The following is a 16,127-nucleotide window of genomic DNA, read 5'->3' as shown; positions in this document are numbered from 1 at the left end:
CCAACGTTTAATATCCGGGTGATCCAAGATGGAACTGGATACCTTCAGTGTTGCAACTCAAACTTCTCCTGATGAAGCTTAAGTACATCTGAGATGAAAGCATCAGGGTCCAAGAGTTTTTACACATCCCTTGTATGCTATTGTCAGCTTCTTGACAGAAGGTGTTCCTTGAGTGAAGAAGAATACTGTCTTTGAAGCATCCTCTTATTTTGTAAGCATCACTGGTAATTAGCTAACATAAGGCAATTGCCTATCTCCCATCATTTACAGGTAGTTTAATGAATGCTTCAAAGAGAAATGAAGATCATGATATCATACATTTACCATTCCGTTAAATGTTAAGATCTCCTTTTGATCTCAGAATTAACAGAGTACAGCAATAGACAGGAACTGTTAGGGGTTGACAATTTAACCAAATAATATATGTAAACACACAAAAAACCACCACCATTATATACTAATATGTCTTTAAAGGTTGAATCTGGGTCAATTAGCCTGAAAGTTGCTTAACCCTTTATTGCCCTGTGTCTCACAGGGTCTTCCCTAGCACTTGTGGATGGAGATAACCCTTTAATAGGTTCCTAACTAGAACACCACCACAAGGGTATAGATAACCTGATGTTTTGCTACAAAATGATAAATTTGTTTCAAAGTATAGTACTTTTCATTTGTTGATATTGAATTTCATCATGTTGATTTCAGTTCTCTAGTTCATCAAGGTAATTTTGAATTCTAATCCTAATTTAATCTAAATCACATTTTCCTAGTTTACTCTAAGACTGTCATGTGTGACTGTGTCAAAAGCCTTACTAAAATTAAAATGCATCAAGTCTACTGCTTCCCCATATCCACTAAACCAGTATTCCTGTAAATGAAGGGAATTAGGTTGGTTTGGCATGATTTTTTTCTTGACAAATCCATGTTGTATACTTTGTCACCCTGTCATTGTCTAGCAGCTTACAAATTGATTGTCTCATAATGTATTCCAGTGTTTTTTAAGGTATCAGAGAGACCAACTGGTCCATAATTCCCTGGGTTGTCTTGGTTCTCCTTATCAAAGAAAAGTACTGTGTGTGCCCTTCTCCAGTCCTCCAGGATGTCATCTACCCTCAGGAGCTCTTAAAGATCATTGTTAATGCTCCCAGGGTTGCTGCTGTTAGTTCCTTAAATACCCTAAAATGAAGTTAGTTGGGCCCTGCCAACTTGAAAATATCTAATTTATCTAACTATTCTTTAACCTGTTCCTTTTCTATTGTGGCTTGTATTCTTTTCCCACTTGTTGTTAATATTAATTGTGTTAAGCATCGGGTCACGATTGACATTGACCTTGATGGTGAAAGGTAGACATAACATCATCTTGGCTTTCTTGGTATTATGCTTGATTAGCTCTCCTTCTCCAATAAGTAGTGGACCTTGGTTTTCTTTTTTTCTTTCTCCTGCTCCTAATGTATTTATAGAACCACCTCTTGTTGTCTATGTCCCTTGCTACATGTAACCCATTTTTTGCCATTGCCTTTCTGATTTTGTCCCTATATGCTTGCTCTATTTTTTTGTTTGTATTCTCCATAGCAATTTGTCCATATTTCCACTTTTTGTAGGATTCATTTTTCATTTTTCAGGTCATTGTAGGGGTTGTGAGCCTTGTGTTGCACAAGTATAGACTATAGCAGCTCTTCAGTTTCTTCACATCTACGTGAGGGCCAACAATCCGACTGTTAAGATGGTTAAAAATAGTCTTTTAGAAAATAAATTTTCTTTTATCTTCAGATGTTGAAAAATAACACTGCTAAGCAAATTTTGCTTTGGGTCTTTTAATGTGTTTCATTAACCTCTTGAATTATTCTTAACAATGAAAAGTCCTGGAAATATCACATTTCCCAATTAAATATCTACTAAACAGTTGGGAAAAATACGCTACTATATTGTAATGATGGTTTATGCTGGTTTGTAAATACCTGAACCATCTGACAAGGACTCAAACTGATATTTCGTGAATTTACTACACACCAAATTATAAAAATAAAATAAAATAAATATATGGAGATATACCTATCTCATAGAACTGGAAGATCATCAAGTCCAGCTCCTTGCCTTCACCAGGAGGACCAAGTACTGATTTTGCCCCAGATCCCCAAGTGGCCCCCTCAAGGATTGAACTCACAACCCTGGGTTTAACATTTACTGGAATATTGTGTGCTGCATTCAGAGCTTTTTAGGGAATAATTAGATTCTTAACATCTCTAGGCAAAGAGAGAAAATTAAATCTTTAATGGGAAATAAAACTTTAAATCCCCAGCAAATTTATGTTGCAACCTTATATGGCTGTTAATATATCACCCTATGGATAAGTGTTTTCTGTGGGAACACCCAGTTTTGGTTTTTTCCAGTGATGTAGTGTAAATTATTCCGCATATCCTTCATATCCTTTCATTACTGAGAGAAGGAAAAGTTTAATTGAAACATAACTTTGAGGACGATTCAGTTAATTCATATTCTGCTACTGCTATTTAGGATTTATTATTTCTTCAAAGTTTTTGATTAAAATTATGTTAATTTTGTTACAATTCATTTTTATCTTTTTTCGCATTTTGCGAACCCACTTGATTGATGACAATCTTGGTGTCTTTTTTATATCATTCAGTATTGATTAACTTGATATCAAAGAGGACTGGAGCAAAAATTTTCATCTATTGGGCATTGATATCCGTGATTCTTGCAGAAGAGAGAAAAATTTCTTCTTCTTTACTCCAGCTTCAGTGTTTGTATTTAAAAATGCAGAATTTGCAGACTGAAATTCCACTTAACAAATTCCATTAGACCAGTATGTCAGTATCGTTTACATTTGCCATTTCTTAAGTTGCAATTTTGCTTGCCAGAGTTTTTAAAACTTAAACCTTCATTATCTGTTATTACTTTAGTATGGGTTGGAAAGAATAATGGGAGAAGAAAGGAGCCTTTTATTGCTGGCCAGAGCAATTGATCCCAGACAAACTAACATGATGACTGATGTTGTTAAACTCTTGTCTGCAATATGCATTGTTGGAGAAGAAAACATGTAAGTATACAATAACTACAATATACCCTTTTAAAACTTCTTATTGTATTTAGATAGTCAGTCATTATCTGTTGAAAAACTTTACTGAACCCTCCATTTTTAGAAAATCTTAATTTCAAATGTATTAATTTTAGAATTGCAAGTAAATATCTTTACTGTTACCACCAGTTTGTCAGATTTAAGTACCTTCTTAAATTTTAACATTTTAATGTGTTTTTATCACTAACAAGTACACCATAATTGGGTTTCCATATGTGGGAAACATGAAGTAACAGCATATTAAAATGGTTGCTCCTGAAAACCTGAATTAGTAATTCCTTGCCTTTTTACCTGTTGGCTATAGGCACATAATTTTAAACAAGTAGGTTCATACACTTTACATTAGAATTCTGTGTTAAAAAGTGGATTAGGATTTATGTTAGCGGGAAACTATTAGTTTAATTTAGTTATTGACACCTAATAAAGAATTTATTAGTAAGAATAAAACTTACCACAATGGGGGAGGGAATTGGGGAAAAATAATTGACGTCTTTCCTCCCTACCCCCTCATTGTGTTAGGTTTTTATTGTTTGCAAATTTCCTATTATGTTTCAATAGCTTAAATAAGTTAAAAGTTTCCTTCTAACAAAAATCCCATTTTAACACAAAATTACAGTTTAAAATGTATAGCTCTGCTTCTCTTTAAGAAATTTGTGCCTATACCCAACAGGTAAAAAAAACAAGGGGTGCATGTGAGGGAGATTATTTATCTGTCCCATAAATGGAACTGTCTTCTAATTTCCTATAGCCTTGAAAAAATTTTGGAAGCTGTAACAACAGCGGCAGAAGAAAGGAACATAGACAGATTTTCCCCCATTGTAGAAGGCCTTCGGGATAACTCGGTTCAGCTGCAAGTAAGTATTCTTTCTTTTATGAAGAGAACTTTTACATCAAAACAAAAGTGAAATATGTATATTTGATGCTGACTTTTTCCTTAGAATGAAATGGAAGCTATCCAGATTAGGTCAAGTTTTGTAATAAAAGCTATGTAATTTAAGGAGTGTAGGTTATTGCTGAAGCAATTTTTAGAGATAAACCATCTTGACACTGCACAACTGTCACCATGCCTCAGAGAGTCACAGCTGAGGATGCCAAATTTAGAACGAATTGCTGAGAAATAGGGCAGTCTCACCCTGGAACTGGTGGTTATTTTACTACCAGATATACCAAGCCAGTAACAAAGGTAATCTTCGATTTCACCACACTGGTTAACAAAAAGTCAAACAAGCAGCCTCCTTAGGCATTACAGCACTTACCTCACCATACATACACTAGACTTTATGATATGTTGTTTAAAACGAATGTAACCGAACAAAGCGTATTTCTATCTCAATAGATCAGCCACAGTATATAACTCAGATCTTGCCCAATAATCACACTGTTGCCAATCCTTTAGTATCCAATATCTTAAGGTTTATAAGAGAAAAGAAAGAGGAGAGAATTAAAATAGTCCAAGAAATCATACACCTACGCTCACTACAAAGTTCTTGGATCAGGTTTGTAGCAGTGAAGGAATAAACTGCTAGCTTGTAAAGTCTCTGGTAACTTCCAAAGGATGGGAAGTTGGTCAGCCCATTGGTCAGAATGCTCCTTTTAGTGTAAGTCCAGAGATCAGGGCAGGAAAGAGGTACAATGAAGATGCTTCCAGGGTTTTTATACCTTTTCCCATGTGGAGGGACTGCTCTCAGTCATAAGGCTGGTCTTCACTATGGGGAGATGGACGCTGCTGCAATTGATGCAGCAGGGATCGATTTTAGTGGGTCTAGTGAAGGCTTGCTAAATTGATGGCAGAGCGCTGTCCGGTCGACCCTGGTACTCCAGCTCTCCCAGATGAGTAAGGGAAGTCGACCAGAGAGCATCTCCTGCCGATGCAGCGCAGTGAAGACACCGGGGTAAGTCGACCTAAGTTGCGTCAACTCCAGCTATGTTATTGATGTAGCCAGGAGTAGCATAACTTAGGTCAACATATCTCTGTAGTGAAGACAAGCCCTTGGTTTGTGCAAAATTAGACACAAAAAGGAGTCGGGTCACATGAGCAAGTTACATGCCCTTGCATGCTTTGATGACTCATTGGAGTTGCCATTACTCATATTCTGGCTAAGTTGTTCACAGGAAGGCTCACTGGGTAGGGACAAGCTGCTTCTGTGGCCCATTGTTTTCCTTAATGGGCCATCAACTTGCATAGTTAAGTCACAATGTGCTGGCTAGACTGGATGTAAACTACTTTGTGGATAAAACAATGAGGAGTTCTTGTGGCACCTTAGAGACTAACAAATGTATTTGGGGATAACAACTTTTCATGGGCTAAAACCCACTTCATTAGATGCCTAGAGTGGAAAATACAGAGGCAGGTGTAAATACACCGCACATGAAAAGATGAGAGTTGCCAAGGGAGGGGTCTGGGCTAATAAGCCAATTCAATTAAGGTGGAAACAAGCTATTTTCAACGGTTGACAAGAAGGGAGGAAAATAGCTTTTGTAGTGCTAATGAGTTCAGTGTAATCAGGTGGCCCATTTCAAACAGTTGACAAGAAAGTGTGAGTATCAGCAGGGGAAATGAGTTTTTGTAGTGACCCATCCACTCCCAGTCTTTATTCAGGCCCAATTTTATGGTGTCTAGTTTGCAAATTAATTCCAGTTCTACAGTTTCTTGTTGGAGTCTGTTTTTGAAGTCTTTCTTTGTTGAAGAATTGCCACTTTTAAGTCTGTTGGTGAGTGCTCAGGGACATTAAAGAATTCTTCTGGTTTTTGAATGTGTTAATTCTTGATGTCAGATTTGTGTCTATTTATTCTTTTGCATAGTGTGTGTCTGGTTTGGTCAATGTACATGGCAGAGGGGTATTGCTGGCCCATGATGACATAATCACACTGGTAGATGTGCAGGTGAATGAGCCCCTGATGGTGTGGCTGATGTGGTTAGGTCCTGACATGGTGTTCCTTGAATAGATACGTGGAAAGAGTTGGCACCGAGATTTGTTTCCTGGATTAGTGTTTTTGTTGTGTGGTGTGTAGTTGCTGGTGAGTATTTGCTTCAGGTTGGGGGGCTCTCTGTAGGTGAGGAATGGCCTGTCTCCCAAGATCTGTGAGAGTTGAGGGATCATCCTTCAGGATATGTTGTAGATCTTTGATAATATAAATCTCTCCAGCACGTTGGTGCTGTAGGTGACGGCTAGCGGCGTTCTGTCCCAGAAGTCACCTACTACAGGACAGGCCCAACAAAGAAGGTAACAGAATGCCACTAGCAGCTGGGTGAGAGGCATCAGTTGACTGGGAACCCCACAGGGCAAGGTTTGGAACTTGTGGGGTCCTGACAATATCATACTTTTTAAATGTCCTTTTTGATTTATGGCCACCCAAACTAGTTACGTTCTAGAAAAGTGATCTCTCTGCTGAATATGGATTTTAAACCACCTCACTGCTCCTACTTTTTTTCCCCCACTGATTTGATACGTCAAGGATCTTGTTACCTTTTTTAACTGCAGTTTATGCAGTTTTATTTTTGTTTGTATATTTAAATGATTAAGACTTAGTTTTCCTCTCAATTGAACAAATATTGTTTCGGAAAAAGACACATCCTAGGGCGAGAAAGGGAGATAGCTGTATATGTCTCAAAGAGAGAAGAAACACAGATTTCCTGCTTCAAGCCCTTAATCCTTTAAATTATCTGAATCTGAGAGTAGCCTGGGATCTAAGAAGGGTTTTTCTCATTCCTGTTCAAGTACTGGATGCTGTTCCACAGATTCTCCTATTTATGTACCCAGAGACATTGCGGCTTTAGGAGGTACAAATGATTGCGAGATTCTCACCTGGTACCTACTCCTCTGGTATCATTGTTCTCAGTTCTGTCTTTGGCAGTGGTTGTGTTACAGACTTTGACATAAGCGATACCATGAGCTTACTTGCCAGCTAAGGACTTCTCTTTATCCTCTGTGCTGGACTCTGCTCTCTTGACAACTTTAAAAGTATCCCCACCAATACTAATATTGGTATGCACCTGATAGATTCTCTTTACCCATGAAATGTCAGTCAGTCGAGGCATAGATTACCCCAGTGGTATATTCTTCATGTAGAGGAGGAGGAGTTCTTTCTTCTCCTGTGGATCTGGGAACATTAAGGAAGCTTCATCAGCAATATCCTTTAGGTCAGGATATGCAGACCCCCTCAGGGATTTTAGGGCTGATTCTAGTTATCAAAGACACTGGAGCCTAGGAAGGGATGAGAGTCCTGGTATCCTTCCTCCTTGGCTGCCAGTCCCCCGTGCTTATCTACACATTTGGTCCTGTTGGGTTCTGTGTGTCATTCCTCATGCTAGAACAACTATGTGAGCATTGCAATTCAAACCCATTTCACCTTCTCTTCAACCTCTTAAGAAGGAAGTACAACATTCTCCAGTTACGCAGCCTGATATTACCAATGCACACTTCGTTGAGGGTCACAAGCAGGAATGCATCCAATTCCTGCTCACAGGTTCTTATCTACAGATGAAGCTGTAATGCCACAATTGTCTACATTGATTCCACATGACTAAAGCATTTCAAGACTTTAAGGAGAGTAACCTTTACCTCGGAGATTCCTGTTGTGGTAGTCCCAAGACAAACCTCACAGATTCCTCAACATTCTCCATACTTCTGTATTGGGTTGTCTACCAAACGCTGCCAAACTACTGTGGATGCTCATTGAGCCAGTGGCACCATGAGAAGTTGACCATCGCGGCAGTGCAACTCCTGGAATTCATAGGAACTGACTCGGATGCTTTACAGGCCAAAGTCTTCCTACCTCAATACAGGTTCCTGTCCATGGTCTCACTCATAGACACAGCTCAATGCAGTCCTCAAGTACCAGCCAGGCTCTGGCTCCACCTGTTGGGGCATATGGTGGGAGGCAAGGCTGTGATACTGCACACCAGATTCCACATGTGATGTTTCCAACTATGATTGAGTTGGTTTACAGATTGAATAGACCAGGGGTCAGCAATCTTTCAGAAGTGGTGTGCCGAGTCTTTCTTTATTCACTCTAATTTAAGGTTTCACGTGCTGGTAATACATTTTAACGTTTTTAGAAGGTCTCTTTCTATAATTTTATAATATATAACTAAACTATTGTTGTATGTAAAGTAAATAGGGTTTTTAAAATATTTAAGAAGCTTCATTTAAATTAAATTAAAATGCAGAGTCCCCAGGACCGGTGGCTAGGACCCAGGTAGTGTGAGTGCCACTGAAAATCAGCTTGAGTGCCGCCTTCGGAGGTCACCATCATCCGTCTTTACCACTGACACATCATTCAAAGGATGGAGCATGCATTTAAACGGCCTCACAATGCATGGCAAATTGTCGCCTGTGGCATATCTCTGCACAACAATCTCCTTGAAATGAGAGCTGTCAGGAATGCTATTTTCTCCTAATAGCAGGATCACATATGAAGATCTTAACAGACAACATAGACTGCATGTATGACATCAGTCACCAGAGAGGGGCCAGGTCATCCTCCGTATGCATAATGAGGTTATGGAACTGGTACATCTCACGTCACTTTTCCCGCCACTTACCTCCCATGAATGCAGAACTCGATAACAGACAAACTCAGTCATAAATTCTCGCACGATCATGAGTGAGAGATCCACCCATCAGTAATCTGATTTATTCACATGATGGGGAAAACCATTCACAGATCTGTTCACCATTTACCAGAAGAAGTGTCCACGTTACTTCTCCAGAGAGGAGATTGGACAACACTTTCTGGGTGATGCTCTTCTTCTTTCCTTCCCGCTTCCTCTACTGCTGAAGGTCCTGCTAAAAATAAAGAACTGGGCTGACATAATCCTGATTGTTCCTACTTGTCAGAGGCAGACCTGTTACCCTTACCTGACACATCTTGTGAAGTTTCCCCTCGAAGTACCTTCCTACCATTTTGCACCTCCTTTTTCAGGATAAAGGGTATCCTACATCCCAACTGGAGGCTTCTCTACATCAAAGCATGAGTCGTGTGTGCTTCCAGAATCTAGAAAATTCATGCTCATGGGAAGTACAGATTGATTCTATTCCACAGTAGAAAGTCTTCCACATAAGGTACTTACCTGCAGAAAATGTTCAAGGTTTCAGGTTTGGTGCGTGTCCCAACAAATCTCTCCAATGTCAGCAACTCTTCCACATATTCTGGAGTATGCTCTGACCCTTAAATCAAGATTATCTAATTTCTCTCAGGTTCCCTCTGGTAGCTATCACATTATTTCGCTCACCCATAGAGGGGTACATGGTACTATCGGACCCAACCACTAAAAGGTTCTTTAAGGGTATAATTAACCTTTCTTTAATCTCCACTTCTTACCCTTTGTGGGATCTAAACTTGCTTCTGAAAGGGCTGACTAGGTCCTCCTTCAAACCCATGACCACCTGTTTGCTAATGTACCTATCAATGAAAACCGACTTCCTGATGGCAATTAGCTTGGCTAGAAGAATAGGGGAGATAGAAGCTTTGATAGTGCACTGGTTCATATGTTCTCAGCAAAATACCCTGTGCAGTACATGAATCCTGCTGCATGAGTTTGTCTTTGGTTTCAATGTGTAGATGCATGGTGAGCTCATTATTGTAGTGTTATCTTGAGGTAACAAAGGCATGGATAACAATGGCAAAGTCTTTATTCAGAATTAAAAAAGTTTTAACCTCCTGGCCAGAAGCAGATAAGGAACTCACGGATTTATTTCTTTAATATGATTATCCAGTAGTTTGGTATCTAGAATCATCTCTAAATTTTGAATCCTGGAATTCTGCTAAGTAATGGTGGATGCACACCTTTAACCAACGACACTATTACCTTTGTGGTTTGCTCCTTGCTTCTCCCTCCTGCATTAATCACCTCAATCTTGTGTGGGTTGAGTCTGAGCTAGCTAACCAATTTCTGCTTGAGTCTCCACCAGTCAGTGTCTAAGGTGCTGATTGATATCAGAATCAGATGAGGTGGATGATATATTGGTTAAAATGGTGGAAACCTTCAGAACTCTTTCCATGCTAGGGTTTACATTAATACAGACTGTCGTGTAGCTGAATGTGTGGGAGCACCAATGAGAAGTTTTTGGTAAAACTCCCTAATACATGTGAAGTAACAGACTTCTTAGCTCATGTTGACTTCCAACATATAACAAACTAATGAGTGCATTCAGTTTCTTACGCTGACATTTAAATTATCAACTTCAGTTTTGACATCAGTGAGATTACCATTACACATGTGTAGAGAACAGATATTAAAATTGAAAATGTTGTTTTGTACATTGAACTGGATGGTGGGGCCTCAGAGTCACTGTGGAACTATGTCAGAAGTTGTGCTTTTTGCAGCTTAGTCTCCATGGGGCTCCTGACCTCTGGCTTCCTGCTTCTCAATGTACAACCCCTGTCTCCTGATGCCTCCATGCTCCCCCTTTTCTCCTTTTAGATATGAAAACTTTCAACAGCAGTAGCTCCAATACATACAGTTGTCAGATGTTGGCTGCATGTGTGTGTTCTTTGAGTGTGCTGTTCCAGTTCTGTGCAGATAGTGGACACAACAGACCTCGATAGAACTGCCCAATAACCACAGACCCTTTACTAGCAAAGGCACTCAGTCAGGTTTGTTTCCGACAAAGCACGGTCCTAGCTGCCCAGATCAATGTCTACAGTTACACTAGCACATGTACACCCATGACAATGGACACACTCAGTCAGTGGTGGGGCATTCCACTGCTGCCCAGGCTGGCCAAAGACTATCCATTTGAGACTCCATTTTATAACTTGTTTGTATTGGCATATGTATTGCCCATTTGACATGGTTAGTTACCATCCTCTGACGGGGTTAGTTAACACCCTCTGCCCTGTACATGTTGCTTCGATCAAAACAATCTCTGTCCATCACACTGTCATCCTGACCTTCTTTAAGAGAGGTCAGTGTGTTCTTGTTATCTTTGGAGTTTGTGTTTGTACCATACTTGGTAGTGGGGTTTTCTGGTACCACCCTTCTGAAATGTGTTTCCATGAGTGTCCCCTGCCTAGTACTTCTTAGGAATGCATGTGTTTTTGTAATGCCAGCCCCATTCTTGCCAGGTTCTGTGAGCTTACAAGTAGGTGTGTTTTATAGCAAGGCCTGCCTTCTGCTCACAGGCTGACATCTGCCAACTTTGCTTTAGATCAGCAAAGCTTGACCACAACTTTTGTTGTGACCTCAGGCATCATATTGGGCCTTGGATACAAGAGATTGTCTCAGGCTCCCTTCATGCTATGTGTAGTAGGTAGCAACTTTGCTGAAAACTTTCTCTCTCTACTTTGTGCCTGGTCCTTATTTAAAGGTGGAAACATGTGGTGTGTAAGTGCAGAGAAGGAGGCTCTCATCTAAAATTTGTTTGTTGGTACGTTAGGCTGGGACTTCAGCTCTACATAGAAAAATGTCTGCAGTTGGTAAATGATTTTTTTATCAAAAATTGCAATGAAAACATTTTTAATTAAAAATTTAGTTTTAAATCACCAATTTGACTAAAATGACAACTGTTTATGTGAAAACTTTTTTTGTTTAAAAAAACCAAAAACCTTCCAGTCAAACAATATTTTACTGGAAAACTTTTGACCAGAGCTATTTCCCCATCTTAAGGAATGTGATGGGGATGAATGGACAATGGAGGCACCTATGATATGTTGAGGGTTACTGAGGACTGCATGAGGGATGGGGGACAGTGTAGGATGGTGAAAGAGACAGGAAGACCGCATTGGAGAAAATTGAAGCAAGTTCTCCAGAACGAACACATTGTTCTGTCAGCTGCTGGAGAAAAATAAGATATAAATCAAATCACATTTTAATTTTCTTTATATACTGCTTCATCCTGGACTTCTCTGTAGTCTGCATCCTTTTGGAAAGTTTCAAGATAGGTTCTTCTGAGATTGTTCTAGGGAACACTCCAAAAAATGAAGTATTGGAGAGAACTTCAAAAAGGACTTAAGTCCCAAATTACTCTAAAGAGTGTCAAGGGGGGGGGGAAATGAATAAAAGAATATAAAAACTGCAACACTCATTAAAACAGTATCTGGCACCCTGCTCCTGAGCTGTGAGTCATTACACAATTTAATGTTTTTTGAAATGGAACACTTTCATATTGCTTAAGCCAGTATGCTATCATAGCTGGAGGATTAGGTTTGCCCACACATCCTGGGCTCTGTCAGAAAAGCATATCCCATATATCGGATTTGTGCTAGTGATTTTTTTTTTTAAATTAGTGTAATTACAGATAGATGCATTCATTGTGCAAAATTCTTCCCTCTAGCTAAAATAATAAAATTTTAATTTTTCCCTTCCATGGTGTTCCTTCTCCTTTTCCCACATGGACATATGGCAGTTTTACAGGACCCCTTCCTTCTTTGAAGGGATGTGGTGTTAAACTTAAACAAAAACTTATTTTCTCAAATAATAATTAGTCTTACCTTTTGTGATACAATTTCACTGGTTTTCAGTTAATATAGATTCTATTAGGCCAGGGATCAGCAACCTTTGGCAGGTTCAGCCAATCACGGTTCCCGCTCCCTGTTCTAGGCTATAATGGACCTGAATTTCTAATATGAAAAAATAAACAGGACCCTGCCTCTCAAACTTTAAAGAAATTTTTTTCTGTACACCTTTATACATGATAAAAAAAAAAAAGGCATAAGTCCTTGGATTTTCCTTTGCAAATCACCTTTGAAGGGTGAAAATGTTTTGGTCTTAATGTACAGTAAATTACAGTTTCTCACCTGTGTTCCTTGTTAATCCCATATAATGTCTAAATACTAAGCTAAGAGCAGGGAGTTTAGTCTAAAACTATGCAATGTACCAAGTAAGGATATGGTCCAAGTCCATCTTTTCCAAGTTGTCGCCATTGTGCTGACTCTCTCATCACTACTATGTTTGACAAGGTAAATAGCTTAATACGGGGTTGGCAACCTCTGGCACGTGGCTTGCCAGGGTAAGCACCTTGGTGGGCCTGGCCAGTTTGTTTACCTGCTGCGTCGGCAGGTTCAGCCGATCATGGCTCCCACTGGCTGCAGTTTGCTGTCCCAGGTCAATGGGGGTGGCGGTAAGCCACAGCCAGCACATCCCTCATCCGCGCTGATTCCTGCAACCCCCATTGGCCTGGGACGGCAAACCACGGCCAGTGGGAGCCGCGATGGGCCGAACCTGATGATGCGGTAGGTAAACAAACTGATCCGGCTCGCCAGGATATTTACCCTGGTGAGCTGTGTGCCAAAGGTTGCCGACCCCTGGCTTAATAGGTGGCAGATTTACTTGCAAAAGACACTCTGTCAGTGGAAAGTATCAGAGGGGTAGCCATGTTAGTCTGGATCTGTAAAAGCAGCAAAGAATCCTGTGGCACCTTATAGACTAACAGACGTTTTGGAGCATGAGCTTTCGTGGGTGAATACCCACTTAGTCAGATGCATGTAGTGGAAATTTCCACTACATGCATCTGACTAAGTGGGTATTCACCCACGAAGTGGGTATTCACCCACGAAAGCTCATGCTCCAAAACGTCTGTTAGTCTAAGTGGGTATTCACCCACAAAAGCTCATGCTCCAAAACATCCGTTAGTCTATAAGGTGCCACAGGATTCTTTGCTGCTTTTGTCAGTGGAAATTAACTCTTCACGCTATAGGGCACTTAAAATTAGAAAATTGTCTTCACGGGAGTGTGCTCTGAGTCTAGACGGCAAAATATTTATTTTAAAATTACTAAGAAACAGCTGCATCTGCATTTAAGTTAAAAAATGTAAGGTTAAAAATGTTATGGCAGTTGTCTCCTTATGTGTTTCAGATAATATTTTGCATGAGGTATATTTTAATGCTAGCTGGCTATGAATTGACGGTGTAAGTTTGTTGTCTATCAGATGAATGGAAATGAAGGGAGGATGTGTATCACTTTGTGGCTAGTGTACAAAATTAGTTTAAATGTGAGGCCATATTTTTATACAAAGCATGTATTCTTTATTAGGTTTGGATAATAAATCTTGGCCCATATAGGCAATCCTCTGCACCTTAACAAGTGGAATAGCTAACATTCGTTATTCAACCTGCAACAAAAATGAGTTGTCTAAAATTGTGATGAAACCAAAATAGGCTGTGTAATAAGATGTGTTGGAGCAAATTTGGCAAGCTGATCTTACTTCACTAAGATTGATTGCTGTCTCCAACTTCAGTGGAAGGTTAGGGAGACTCCTAATTCTATCCCAAGTAGCTTCTTGTATTGGGAAGAGGGACAGAAGTAGTTGAATGTAATGTGATCAATTCTAAACATGTTTTATTTAAAGCAGAATACCAACATGGAGCTTCAGCTGAAAGGCTAATTTGTTCATAATAAGTACCTGAAAGGAGTGGTTGCAACAGACCAAGGATTCAGTGACTATAGGAGCAGAAATTCTCATCATGGGGGCTTTAGTTCAAATGCCAGTGGAATCTGGTTCATGCTGTGAGCAAATCAGAGGAAGCCAAGTTTTCATCCTTCAGAAACTTCCTAGGAAAAGGAATTCTCTCAATTCAGTTTTTAAGCAGAGAAGCCTTTTCTCAGACAATTAAAAGACAATATGTCAAAACGCTCATGCCTCCTTTCCTCTCTTGCGCCTTACATGCTGCTTGTTTACACTCCCCTCCACCTTCCAAAAATCGTGTGTGTGTCAAGTCTGGTACATTCATTATTTGCGCACAGACTGGCTAACCTAGTAAGGAGGGCTTTAAACTAGGTTCGACGGGGACAGGTGAGCAAAGCCCACAGGTAAGTGGGGAACAATACCTGGGAGATGGGTTGGAAACAGGAGGGAGCATGGGCTATAATGGCAGAGAGGAAGAAGGGTCAGGGCGAAGCTGGGAGGCAAGATCAAACCAGTATCTTAGATGCCTTTATACAAATGCAAGAAGTATGGGTAATAAGCAGGAAGAACTGGAAGTGCTAATAAATAAATACAACTATGACATTATTGGCATTACTGAAACTTGGTGGGATAATACACACGACTGGAATGTTGGTGTGGATGGGTATAGTTTGCTCAGGAAGGATAGACAGGGGAAAAAGGGAGGAGGTGTTGCCTTATATATTAAAAATGTACACACTTGGACTGAGGTGGAGATGGACATAGGAGACGGAAGGGTGGAGAGTCTCTGGGTTAGGCTAAAAGGGGTAAAAAACACAGGTGATGTCGTGCTGGGAGTCTACTACAGGCCACCTAATCAGGCGGAAGAGGTGGATGAGGCTTTTTTCAAACAACTAACAAAATCATCCAAAGCCCAAGATTTGGTGGTGATGGGGGACTTCAACTATCCAGATATATGTTGGGAAAACAACACCGCGGGACACAGACTATCCAATAAGTTCCTGGACTGCATTGCAGACAACTTTTTATTTCAGAAAGTTGAAAAAGCTACTAGGGGGGAAGCTGTTCTAGACTTGATTTTAACCAACAGGGAGGAACTTGTTGAGAATTTAAAAGTAGAAGGAAGCTTGGGTGAAAGTGATCATGAAATCATAGAATTTGCAATTCTAAGGAAGGGTAGAAAGGAGTACAGCAGAATAGAGACAATGGATTTCAGGAAGGCGGATTTTGGTAAGCTTAGAGAGCTGATAGGCAAGGTCCCATGGGAATTAAGACTGAGGGGAAAAACAACTGAGGAGAGTTGGCAGTTTTTCAAAGGGACGCTATTAAGGGCCCAGAAGCAAGTTATTCCGATGGTTAGGAAAGATAGAAAATGTGGCAAAAGACCACCTTGGCTTACCCTTGTGATCTTGCGTGACCTACAAAATAAAAAGGCGGCATATAAAAAATGGAAACTAGGTCAGATCACGAAGGATGAATATAGGCAAATAACACAGGAATGCAGAGGCAAGATTAGAAAAGCAAAGGCACAAAATGAACTCAAACTAGCTATGGGAATAAAGGGAAACAAGAAGACTTTTTATCAATACATTAGAAGCAAGAGGAAGACTAAGGACAGGGTAGGCCCACTGCTCAATGAGGAGGGGGTAACAGTAACGGGAGACTTGGAAATGGCAGAGATGCTT

At 40.1% G+C, this 16,127-nt stretch overlaps 1 protein-coding gene across 1 annotated transcript in view; it reads left to right on the top strand.

Moving 5' to 3' along the window:
- The window catches only part of DIAPH3 (diaphanous related formin 3), a 553,931-nt gene that overhangs the window by 122,167 nt on the left and 415,637 nt on the right, over positions 1 to 16,127 (top strand). The window contains exons 8-9 of the mRNA XM_030566194.1: positions 2,919 to 3,055; positions 3,843 to 3,948. Of these exons, the coding sequence (XP_030422054.1) occupies positions 2,919 to 3,055; positions 3,843 to 3,948 (243 nt within the window). The remainder of the gene's footprint in view (positions 1 to 2,918; positions 3,056 to 3,842; positions 3,949 to 16,127) is intronic.

Source organism: Gopherus evgoodei, chromosome 1 (genome assembly GCF_007399415.2).
Source record: "Gopherus evgoodei ecotype Sinaloan lineage chromosome 1, rGopEvg1_v1.p, whole genome shotgun sequence".
In the NCBI taxonomy this organism is placed as follows: domain Eukaryota; kingdom Metazoa; phylum Chordata; order Testudines; family Testudinidae; genus Gopherus; species Gopherus evgoodei.
This window is presented reverse-complemented; position numbering and strand designations above follow the sequence as displayed.